This window comes from Polyodon spathula, chromosome 43, assembly GCF_017654505.1.
Source record: "Polyodon spathula isolate WHYD16114869_AA chromosome 43, ASM1765450v1, whole genome shotgun sequence".
Lineage (NCBI taxonomy): Eukaryota > Metazoa > Chordata > Actinopteri > Acipenseriformes > Polyodontidae > Polyodon > Polyodon spathula.
Window position 1 is genome coordinate 2,750,085 of NC_054576.1, and position 12,500 is coordinate 2,762,584.

At 44.5% G+C, this 12,500-nt stretch overlaps 2 protein-coding genes across 2 annotated transcripts in view; one reads left to right on the forward strand and one right to left on the reverse strand.

Moving 5' to 3' along the window:
• LOC121305492 (wiskott-Aldrich syndrome protein homolog) overlaps nucleotides 1–3,429 on the reverse strand; it is a 9,269-nt gene extending 5,840 nt beyond the window's left edge. Inside the window, exon 1 of the mRNA XM_041237133.1 lies at nucleotides 2,995–3,429. Coding sequence (XP_041093067.1) covers nucleotides 2,995–3,102 — 108 coding nt within the window. The 5' untranslated portion in view covers nucleotides 3,103–3,429. The remainder of the gene's footprint in view (nucleotides 1–2,994) is intronic.
• A 2,363-nt stretch (nucleotides 3,430–5,792) lies between these two features.
• LOC121305525 overlaps nucleotides 5,793–12,500 on the forward strand; it is a 6,832-nt gene continuing 124 nt past the window's right edge. Inside the window, exons 1-4 of the mRNA XM_041237174.1 lie at nucleotides 5,793–6,735; nucleotides 7,947–7,996; nucleotides 8,605–8,669; nucleotides 9,757–12,500. The exon at nucleotides 9,757–12,500 is cut by the window's right edge and continues 124 nt beyond it. Of these exons, the coding sequence (XP_041093108.1) occupies nucleotides 5,837–6,735; nucleotides 7,947–7,996; nucleotides 8,605–8,669; nucleotides 9,757–11,244 (2,502 nt within the window). The 5' untranslated portion in view covers nucleotides 5,793–5,836 and the 3' untranslated portion in view covers nucleotides 11,245–12,500. The remainder of the gene's footprint in view (nucleotides 6,736–7,946; nucleotides 7,997–8,604; nucleotides 8,670–9,756) is intronic.

Here is a 12,500-nt window from a genome sequence, read left to right on the forward strand (position 1 = left end):
AAACAAACACACACACACTGTGTAACCAGCCTCTGTCTAATACATAGCCTCCCTTATAAAACCAATTTACAATGCTTCCCTATGCTTTACCACACCTCTCTGTGCTTTACAATGCTTCCCTATGCTTTACCACACATCTCTGTGCTTTACAATGCTTCCCTATGCTTTACCATCCCTCTCTGTGCTTTACAATGCTTCCCTGTGCTTTACCAGACCTCTCTGTGACAATGCTTCCCTGTGCTTTACCAAAGCTCTCTGTGCTTTACAATGCTTCCCTATGCTTTACCAGACCTCTCTGTGCTCTACAATGCTTTCCTGTGCTTTACCATCTACTTTACAATGGGGGGGGTTGGGTGGGGGGGGGGGGGGGGGGGAGAGAGAGAGGGGGGGGGGGGGATTCTCATTACTGCTGGGACAGTCTGCAGATTGTTCAGCAGAGCAGAGCGCTGACAGTTCCTGCACGCCACCACAAAAGCAGAAGAGAGCACGCTCCTTCCTGTTTAGCAAAACTCAAATTGGCTCTGCTCTCTATTCTACAGTCATCTCTTGTTCTTTTGAGTTTCGGTTCAGGTTATGATGATTACTAATAATAGTCACGCTGCTCAACATGCGTAAAATCTGGAGCGAAAAACAAAGACACAAAAGAAAACACCTGCCAGATGTAGCACACGCTTTTCTGAAGAACAGCGTTCAGATACATTGGAGAACGCGTCGTGTGAAGGACATTTCATATTGCAGGTTGGGTGAGAAGCAGCAGCTGAAAATGTGTGAAATAATGATTTCTCATCCTAAGGCAGGGGGACAAGTGGAGAGTGATTTAAGACAGCGGGAAGGAGAGACTTCTTCACACAGAGGGTAGCGAGGAGGTGGTGTGGGTCGCTTCTTCACTGAAACCCTCACAACAAACTATTACAACAGCCAAGTTTCAGAAGCTTTCAGGTTTTCCTTTTGATCCGGATTTTAAAATGTAATGCGATGTGCTGCTCGCACTGTAAACACCCTAAACGGGCCAGGGGTCCGAATAATATCTTATATCGAAAATATTGCTCTGTGTAGCTTTAGCACTGAATTCAAAACAGACTGAACTTCCATCTGCGTTGAATTCCTTGCAGTTTAAGAGACAGAAGTGGAATCCGCTGCTCAGCTCTGACTGTGGCTGTGTGTACCCTCAAAGCGGTGGCTCAGACTGCAGCAGGAGAGGAAGCGGCTGAGCTCTGCTTCCTGTCACACTTCTTGAAGGCACTCAGAGATGGGCTGACAACGAGGTGTCAAAAAAAAAAAAAAAAAAAAAACTGCGGCATTTGTTAAACTCAGTTCAATCCCGGCTTGGCCTCCGACTCGGACCCCGAGCGAGTCTCTGAACCTCCTTGTGCTCCGGACGAGACCTCAAACAAACAAGGTCCTATTGGAAGAGACTCTGCAGCAGCAGCAGTTGTTGATGATGCAGAGTTCACCCTCCTAGCCTCTGCGAGTCGCTTTGGACAAAAAGCGTCCGCTAAATGACTCACGAATAAAACAATAACTTGTGGACAGACACCCCGGTCCGTTTTAAGAGTCTAATCATTTGAAATGCTAAATGATGCTTGTGCCAGGTGTCGTCATCACTGCTGGTTTTACAGACGGAGAACCGTCTGACACGTGACACCGTGACCACCTTCCCTGTGTAAAGACTCAAAGAGAACAACGGAAAAGTTGACATCAATTGCACACATCGATTGAAAGTGCAATAATGCGGCAGCAGAGAGTAGGAATTAGCAGTGAGTCATTTTAAACAGAAGCAGATCTAGGTGTCATTATATAGACCAGGTGTTAGTATTAAGTCAAAGTGTATTAAAATAACCAATTTACTGTATGAGGAACAGGGTCTTAGAAATAAAAGTGTGACAGAATGGGTCAGAGAAAATTTACAGTGACCTCTCTGTGCTTTACAATGCTTCCCTATGCTTTACCAGACCTCTCTGTGCTTTACAATGCTTCCCTATGCTTTACCAGACCTCTCTGTGCTTTACAATGCTTCCCTGTTTACCAGCTTTACAAGACTTTACTCTCTGTGCTTTACAATGCTTCCCTATGCTTTACCAGACCTCTCTGTGCTTTACAATGCTTCTTTACCATGTGCTTTACAATGCTTTCCTGTGCTTTACCACGTCTCTCTGTGCTTTACAATGCTTCCCTATGCTTTACCAGACCTCTCTGTGCTTTACAATGTGCTTTACCCCCTGTGCTTTACCTCTCTGTTTTTTACAATGCTTCCCTGTGCTTCTCTGTGCTTTACAATGCTTCCCTATGCTTTACCAGACCTCTCTGTGCTTTACCAGACCAGACCTCTGTGCTTTACAATGCTTCCCTATGCTTTACCAGACCTGCTTTACCACCACCTCTCTGTGCTTTACAATGCTTCCCTATGCTTTACCAGACCTCTCTGTGCTTTACAATGCTTCCCTATGCTTTACCTCTGTGTGGTTTACCTCTGTTCTTTACCAGACCTTTCTGTGCTTTATGCTATGCTACCACACCTCTCTGTGCTTTACAATGCTTCCCTATGCTTTACCACACCTCTCTGTGCTTTTACAATGCTTCTCTATGTTTTACGAGACTTCTCTGTGCTTTACAATGCTTCCCTATGCTTTACCACACCTCTCTGTGCTTTTACAATGCTTCTCTATGTTTTACGAGACTTCTCTGTGCTTTACAATGCTTCCCTATGCTTTACCGGAATGGCGAATTGACCATCCACGCATACCTCGTTTAACTGTTGATGTGTGTGGAGAGTTGTATATTTACACATGTTTAAATGGCAATAGCTCATCTCATATTTCTAACCTGGCTTTTTGTACATTTAACAGGTTTTGGTCAAGAGAAAGAAAACCATGGATCATTCACTTTCTTCATCACCGTGCTGATATCACATACAGAAGTTTTTTGTTTTTTTTTTTTCATTCTGTAAATCCGGTAACCCTAAAAGGAAGCGAGCGAGAGGCCAGGGCAACTCACCACGCACTTTCGTCCCAGCAGCTCCGAAAGCCGGTCGTTTTCTTGGTTGCTGAGCAGAGAACTGGACCAGTTCTCCTTAGTTCTGGATCCCTTCGAAGCTCTGGTCATGGTTGATCACCCCCCACCCACAAAGAAAGCCCTTAAAAATCCCCAGAAAGAATTCAGAAGACCCCCCCCCAAAACAACGCAAGCGAGTGTCAACGCTAGGCAGAATCCTTCAACACTTCCGTGTGCCTTTTTAAAAAGAAAAAGCAAACTAAAATAAGCTGCTTCTCAGAACAGGAAGTCGCTTTTCTGCAGCTTGTGTGTCAGCCTTTTCTGGCTTAAATGCTGATTGCAGTCTTTGGACTTCTTCAATTTTCTGGTTTAGTTTCTGGTTTTGGTTTTAGGATTGAACTTCCTTCTAGCCAACGTTTTAAACCATCACAGTTATGCAGTTTTAAGCGATTGTCGTCAACTGTTTCACCCTGCTGCTTCTCTAGTTATTTTTGCTTACATGGGGGGTGGGGGGTGGGGGAGTGGTCGAGCTGAGTTTTTCCATACACATTTAAAACCCATGCATTTGGTCCCCATACCCTGCTAATAAGGTACATTGCTACAACAGAGTGAAAGACACAGAGAATCTCTATATGTCAAGCCCAGATAGAGAGTGTGTCCTTATCACTAGCTTTCTACTAAACCTGCTTTTTCATTGAGTTAAAAAAAACAATGCAACAAAAAAAGTAATAAAAAGCCCCCCCCCCCCCCCCCCCACCAGCTATGAAGGAATCAGGAAAGATGATTAATAGTTAGCTAGCGTCTGAGGAACTGTTTATCTCTGCTAACTAAATCAAACAATAAACCCTTTTCCGACACCACTGTGTGTGCATCTCTAAATACACAGTATTTAGAGACCTAATGTCAAGCGCTATACTTTTTCACCTCTAGAAGGCTGCTTGTTCGGCTGTTATGATGACATTTGCTAAGGACCGTCTCACAAACATGTCCTACAGCATCTGAGTCTCACAAACATGTCCTACAGCATCTGAGTCTCACAAACATGTCCTTTAGCATCTGTCTCACAAACATGTCCTACAGCATCTGAGTCTCACAAACATGTCCTACAGCATCTGAGTCTCACAAACATGTCCTACAGCATCTGAGTCTCACAAACATGTCCTACAGCATCTGTCTGTACCGAGTCAGCGGGCTCTGTACGCAAAAACTCTGTTAGGGTTTTGCTTCTAGTCTTCTTGGTCTGCACGTCAGTCACTAAGGAAAGCAGCTAGCTAGTTGGCTAGTTGGCTAGTTGGCTAGTTGGGGGGGGGGAATCTGAGCTAACTATAGGAAAATACCGTATTTGGACGGTAAAATAATATCATTATATACAGACAACTTAAAATGTCAGTAACAAAAAAAAAAAAAAAAAAATATATCTCTTCGTTTCTCAAGACAACCACAAGGGGGAGTACCTGCATCGCTCGAATTACTACGATCACTTGGATAATACGGCACTGTTAACAAGTATTTATTTTGTTCGGTTGCTTATTTATTGCCTGCGCAAGACAAATTCAGTTCTACACACGTGTGCGCATTGGGTCAGCTGATCAAGGGACTGCGTTCACGAAATAACACTCTGACATCACACGACGTCAGGATTCCCGGTGGTATTATGACATCACGAAGCGGTTTAGGCTGAAAACGAGGCAGGCAGCTGACCAGTTGATAATAATAATAATAATAATAATAATAATAATAATAATAATAATAATAATCAAGTTAACTATGCATTTATGATAATCTCTCCAGTTCTAGCTGTCTGTACGATGTACAGTTGTGACAAAAGTCTGCATCACCTATAATTTCGCAAAACTATGTAATAGCAGCCCAGTTTTATCTGCTGGATTTCCAAATGTTCAATTTTTCCATCGCTGTCAGTTTTTCGTGAAAAAACTCCAAAGCGGGCTTATGGAGCAAAACGAGTTCATTCTACCGGGTGATGCAAAATTTTTGGCCGTGCATCCCCAAGTCGGGCAAGTCTAGTCATGTGGAGACCGTGTTACTTATAGGGAAGCCAGATCTTTCGAAATTTAATTGCCTAACGACAAAGATTGAACCTACTTGAAAATGCGGAAAGGTTTATCTGTTGCTATATTTTGAAGGCAAGTGTGTGCGTGTGTATGGACGCACACACACGCACACACGCACACACACACACAGAAGCTGCACCTCTAAATATTGAGCACTATATAGATTTTATTTTTAAAACCAACAGCTTCATAAAAAAAAAAAAAAAACGTTATTTAATTTATCAACAGTCTTTAAATAAGGAGTCTTAGTTGGGTTTGGGTATATTTCCATGTTTTAATATACAGATAGATAAACGCTGCCATACCAAACTTGATAATATTACCATATTGCCAAATGTTGATTTCACTCAATTATTTTTCGCTTGCTGGTTTATTTGTCTTCCATTTGAGTCAGAAACCAATTTCAGAAAGCATATCACAAACAACATTAGAGTTGAGGGTGGAAATATACGCGTTGCTTGAAAACAACGTGTTAATAAGAGATTATAAAACGACGCGGTCTCTGATCGCTGACGTGCGAGTCAGTTGTGTGTCGTTGTGAGAGAGATTGTCGCTCTGTATAGCTAGCAGAAGAGAAGAGACATCTGTTTGCAGCCTTGCAAAACATTCAGTGCTGGCGCAGCCGGCTCTCCATTTGCAACGAGACGCCAAGCACGATCCTGCGCTGGGCTGCCTCTTGTGGAATAAATAAAACCCTTATTTTCTTAAGGATCATGTGCTGAGGTGGGGAAAAGCATTTAAAAAAAATAAATAAAATTAAGCAATTACGCGTCATGTCAGCTAACAAAGCATTATCGTTCCTGACCATACCCGGTCATGCTGTTTTTGGGGCCGGGGCTGCGGCGGCTGCTGTCGCAGAGGGTGACAGCGGCTCCGTTTTTGAGGAGGAAGACCCCGAGGATGCGGCGTTGCTCTCCCGTCTCCTGCCCAAGTCCTCTCCTATCCCGAGGAGGCGAGGGTTATCGCTCGTAGCCGACGACGCAGAGTACCTCTTGGCTCAAGCCCCTGCTTTAAACAGGAAGGTCTCGTTTGCGGACTCGAAGGGGCTCGCCTTGGTGCAAGTGAAGTTTTTTCACAAGTTTGACCAGCCTGATGAAAGCCCAGGAGACAGGGACGGTGATGACGACCTGTCCGATATTGGGGTGCGCCAGACCGACAGCGCCCGCGTCACCTCGCACCTTTACCAGGTGTCTCCCGCTTTCGCTCCGCCGACTGAGAGTGAGCTTTTGGAAACGCTTCGTGCTCAGAAAGTCACAGTTGCGAGTGTTTCGTTGACAGCCGACCCTCTTTCAACACTGGTGTCCATCCGAGTCCTGAACGTCTCGTATCAAAAGTCGGTTTATGTACGCGCCACAATGGACAACTGGACATCTTACTTCGACCACGTTGCGGATTACATCCCGGGCTCTTTCGACGGACAGACCGACCAGTTCGCTTTTAAGTTGACCTTCTCTCCCCCGTTTCTAACTGACGGCGCCCGTATAGAGTTTGTGGTGAGGTATGAGACCCCCGGAGAAGTTTTCTGGGCAAATAACGGAGGGCAGAATTACGCGGTGACTCTCAAGGTCTCCCAGAACGAGACCCTCCAAAGTGGCTCAAGAGCAGGCGACCGACAAGATGAAGAAAAGGGAAAACGACCGAAAGGCATTTTGAAGCCGGCTGTGCACAACAGGTATACAATTACGCACCTATCCGCCAAAGCAAAAAATGTGCATTTCGTTTTTTGGGTGGCTGTTTAGAACAACGAGAATAAATACATGTTGCTCTGATGTATGTATATATCTATATATATATATATATATATATATATATATATATATATATATATATATATATATATATATAGCTGTATATATATAATATATATATTATATTATAATTATGTATCATAAAATAAAGGCCCATAGCTTATTTAATACTCTGTCTAACGACGGGTAAATTAAGAGGCACGTACGTATATATATAGAAGTTCTCCTCTGCTAACAGATAAGTCTGTGGGCCCATAAATCAGACACCAGCTACTTTTTAGGTTAGTTAACTCGGTAAAACAATTAATATAATAATAAGTATAATATATATATTATCTAAGTATATATATATATATATATATTATATATATATATATATATGTTATGTGTGTGTGTGTGTGTGTGTGTGTGTGTGTGTGTGTGTGTAAGCCTGGGCTAGTCCCCAGTCCAAGTTGTATGTGTGATCTGATTCTGCTGGAGTGGTGCAGACAGCTCTTTGATTTTATTCACAACACACCCTTGTGCTTGCCCTATAGAGTTACACCAGTTTGAAATCGGAGCGCGGTATTTAACTTGAACTTTCTGTTTCTGGGCTCTACCTCTGACCTTTTTCATTGGGTCTTTATAGAGGCTACTTAACATCTATAACCACAGATATACAAACTCAGCTCCAAGAATGGGTGGGCTTATTGCCTATTGCTAAGGCTGATTTTAAACACCATTATAAGGTGTTCCTTTGTTTTTTGTTAAGTTTTGTTAAAGTTTACAATCCCTATGCTTTACCAGACCTCTCTGTGCTTTACAATGCTTCCCTATGCTTTACCAGACCTCTCTGTGCTTTACAATGCTTCCCTATGCTTTACCAGACCTCTCTGTGCTTTACAATGCTTCCCTGTGCTTTACCAGACCTCTCTGTGCTTTACAATGCTTCCCTATGCTTTACCAGACCTCTCTGTGCTTTACAATGCTTCCCTATGCTTTACCAGACCTCTCTGTGCTTTACAATGCTTCCCTATGCTTTGCTTGTGACATACACTCTGTATATTTTTAGTCGTGAGGATTGCCATAAACAAGACGTAACCTACTGACTCAAACCTACCTTGCGTCTGTGAATAACTAATGTCCTCTCTTACAGATCTGAAGCTGAATATCAGGAAATGGAAAACACGGACATCGAAATAAACAGTACGTGAATTTATTCAAACGCTCAGGTATCGCCTGCTTTACCAGACCTCTCTGTTCTTTACAATGCTTCCCTATGCTTTACCAGACCTCTCTGTGCTTTACAATGCTTCCCTATGCTTTACCAGACCTCTCTGTGCTTTGCAATGCTTCCCTATGCTTTACCAGACCTCTCTGTGCTTTACAATGCTTCCCTATGCTTTACCAGACCTCTCTGTGCTTTACAATGCTTCCCTATGCTTTACCAGACCTCTCTGTGCTTTACAATGCTTCCCTGTGCTTTACCAGACCTCTCTGTGCTTTACAATGCTTCCCTATGCTTTACCAGACCTCTCTGTGCTTTACAATGCTTCCCTATGCTTTACCAGACCTCTCTGTGCTTTACAATGCTTCCCTATGCTTTACCAGACCTCTCTGTGCTTTACAATGCTTCCCTATGCTTTACCAGACCTCTCTGTGCTTTACAATGCTTCCCTATGCTTTATCAGACCTCTCTGTGCTTTACCATATATCAGCTCTCTTTGAGAGGTTTTTAAAAGGTTTTGATAATGCTTCTAGCACTAATTAGCAGTTAGAAAAAATAATTGATTGGTGTGCTGTGTTTTTTACAGGGAGGCCCAGCAGTGTGGAGGCAGGCAAGGAAGCAACCAAACAAGCCCCAGAAATTCAAACAGAGGTGAGTCCCGACCCATCAGATCCTTAGATAGATCTGAAAATAAATCGCGTTCTAGCAATCTGGTCTGGTATATGTAAACTGTAACCTAGTGCTGGGATGAATAGAGGGTTTTTTTTTTTTTTTAAATGTTTTGAATATGTTTTGACTATAGAAGTTTTATAAGAAATCCAGACTTTAATCGTTTCATGTTGAGGCAAGCTATAACTTTTGCCCCAACCAAATTGTCAGAAACCTGTTAGGGAAGTAAACAGGAGGACCAGGACAAAAAAACAGGTCGAGTAAGAGAAGACAGAAGACCTGTTTTTTGTAAGTAAAAAAGAAAGTCAAAAAAAGAAGCACAAGCAAGGTTCTTTCAGTTTTTTGTGTTCGTTCAGTGTCACATTATTTTCGGGTCACTTTCGACCATTTCGTGTCACTTTCCATGTACGACATTATCACTTCACGAGTCAAGTCCAAGTGCTATCAGCAAAATATATATACGTATATTATATTATATATATATATATAGATATATATATATATATATATATATATATATATATATATATATAAAACACACACACACAATGTTTGAATAATTGCATTTAGAGCCAGCCTAAGTGATTACAGCCCTCACAGAAGAGCCACAGGAGGGGGGGGTGTGTGGCACGGAAACTCTTTCCAAAGCCCTTTTGTAATGCATTAGTCAAAGTGATGTTAAACAGCCATTTCTACTGCCTACAGGCCTCTTCAAAGGCTTGCCGAGGCTGCCCTGTGTGTGTTGGCACAGGTGTCTGTTCTGCCCCTATGCCAGCAGCAGAGCATCACAGTGTGCCCATGGGAACTTGGGCACCGGCTTCTGACCAGAACAATGCAGATGAATGGAGCCTTTTGTACTGTGTGTGCGTGTGTGTGTGTGTGTGGCGCTCGGAAACGACGGCAGAAAGAGCAGTAACCCGTACGCTGCAGACAAGCACGACTGACGAACACGAAATGACTGCACTAAACAAGCTGCAGTTCTAAGTGCTCAGAAAGGTGTTGTCTGAAAGAGGGCGAGAAAATGGAAAAGCACAGTTATTGAAAAAATGAACGTCTGTTTTTCTTTCAGGTTGTGGATGTGTCAAGCCCGTCACCCGAAACCAAGGAAATCAACACAGACCCACGTTCAATTTTAACAGAGGCCACTCTGCTACCAGTACCCCTAGATGAGCCCCTCGCCTTCCCGGGATCTTCCCTAGAGACTACCCCCAAGACCACCCTAGAGGCAGAAACAGCGATCCCTCAAACCCAGCCACCAGAATATACAGCGAAACTACACCACCTCCCCTTCAAACCCAGCAACACGAGTGCCTTTGCAGAAGTGCCCAAACACGCTAACCCAAGTAGCGACTGGACTCCCGAAGACCTTAGCCCGGGAATCGCCTCTATTTTAGGCACTGAAGAAAGTCAAACCGAAGCTTTCGTTCAGGACCCAGAAGTCTCAAACACCGCCCCTACGGGCTTCCCAAAGAACCCGGAAGACCAAGGGAGATCCGAACGGCGCGCGGAGACGTTAGGGACAGAAACGGTTGAAAAAACGGAACAGGAAGGGAAGGAGGAAAGCGGAGGAACGTTTCTAGATTCACACACGGCAAGGGAGGAGATTCTTCCACTCCAGCAGGTCGAGGAAGACCCCGAGAAGTCTCCAGTACAGGTAGGTGAGGATGTCAGCAAAGGGGGAACGGGAGACACTTTGACCGAAGCGACTGAAGACATCCTACTGCAGCCCTCCCAGGAAGAGTTGGGAACACTGCTTGGCGACGGTATGGGGAAGATGCTTGATCTAATCGAAGCAGGTCTTGAATTATCGATAGAGGATGTCTTATCCAGTTCCACAAAGAAGCAAAAACCCAGAGAGAGTTTGGAACAAAGAGTGTTCGAAGCGGGGAAACCAAAGATCGAAGAAGATCCTTTACAGCCTTGCGGTGAAGATCTCTCCGAGATGACGGTCTGTTCTTGGCTTCCTCCGGGAGTGACGAGAGCAGGCCCATCAGAAGACTCCTTGTTTGCAAGTCCGCTGGAACCTGAAAATTTGGTACCTCCAACTGAGCCCGAAACAGCAACTGGACCGGAAAGTGACGATGTTGAAGATCCAAGCGATTTAGAATGCGCGAAGGACGACCGGTTGGATTTAGCTAAAGATGTCCAGGAGATGACAACAGCCAGGCGACCCGTGCTTTTCACAGGACTTCCCGCAGTCCCAGAGACAAGAGGTTCACCAGAAGGTGCTTCAAGCGATTTGGAGACTCTCAGGGACAGCCAAACGCTTCCTGCCCAACCCCAAAATGATAACTGGAACCTAGAGTCCCCCGGTTGTAGGGCAGACACCCAAGAGTTTCTGCTGGCCAGGAACCGTGGTTCCGGTGACCGGGAGGTAGTTCCTGAACTCCAGACTCCGCCACCAGCAGCACCGCTCAGGGAGGCGGATCACAGATTCAGCCAAGCTCTCAACTGCTTCTTCGCCTGTTGGTCTTTGGCGATGCTCATGGCCGTGGGCTTCTGTCATCCCACGGTCTTCCTTGTAGTGGGGGTTTACCTCTTGAGCCTGTGCTTCTGAAGGAAGGCGTCCGTACACGCGTTGCTACTTTTGCTGCTGAAGCCACAGATGTGATAATACAAACATCCCAAACCCCCTCCAAGTGTGTTTCCTGTTACTACTTTTTAAGAACGGGTAGCGGTGCTTTATCGGGGTCAGGACATGCCGAGGGCCCACGTTATTATTTTCTCTCAAATGCATGATGTAGCATTCATGCATAACATAATGCACTGAAGGGTTCTTAAAATTCTTGAGAAGGCGTTATCCGTTCTTGTGTGCGCTAAATGGCGGTCTGCTGCCAGTGGCATCCACGTTGGTTTTTTGGTACCTGGCAGCGGAGCGGCTTCGCTCTGCGGCTGCTTGCGCAGAGGTCTGTACTGATGATAGAGTACTTAAATTTCTTCTTCTGCGGATTGCTGTGGAACGCAGCGCTCGGAAAACTTGTATAACTAGGACAGCACGCTCTAAAAAAAACTTGTGATCTTGAACGTGCTGTGCTTAAGAACAGTAATATTGTCACTGCTTGCGCCCTGGCGCCTCTCTCTGCACAAACGAAGCACCCTCAAAGGTCTTAATAGCAGCGCCAACGAAAATTGACTTTATATGTTATACTTTGGCAATGGCTGTCCTCATGTTTATGTCACGTGACATAGCAGTGGCATCATCAAGGTTATCGTTCCACCTTGGTCCATTTCAGATATTCAAACAGAGGTTACCTCTGAATGGGATATCTTTGAAAGGACCGTCTTTCCCAGTATCTTTGCTGTCCACTAACAAGACCAACACCAGCAACAGCATGACTAGTGGTTTCAGATTCGTGAGGATCCAGTGCCAGATAGAAATGAGGTATTGTACTGGCTAAACAAGTAAAACCAGTACACACACACACACACACACTGCTGAACACTGGTAAACAGTTATGTTAGTTTTCCACGCACACACACAGGATTGTCAATGTGACCTTGGTGAAATGCCCTGGCAACGTGCCCAAGCAGTGGCTGTTTGAAAAAGGTCATGCATTTCGCTCAAGTCAAAGTACCAGGCTCTATTTCAGGGCCAGCACGCTCTGTCACTCAAGACCCCCCCCCCCCTCCCCCCACCAGCCCTGAGGGTACTGGTTTACCAGGCCCTTGTCCTGAGAGCTAAGCTCTGATTGCCTCTTTGATAAAGCACACAATTATTTTCTTTGCCAATACTGCATGGTTTATGAATTCAGGTAAACTTAGCTGCTTTGTTATGTTATATAAGGATGACGCCAGGTCACTTATTTGTTCCAA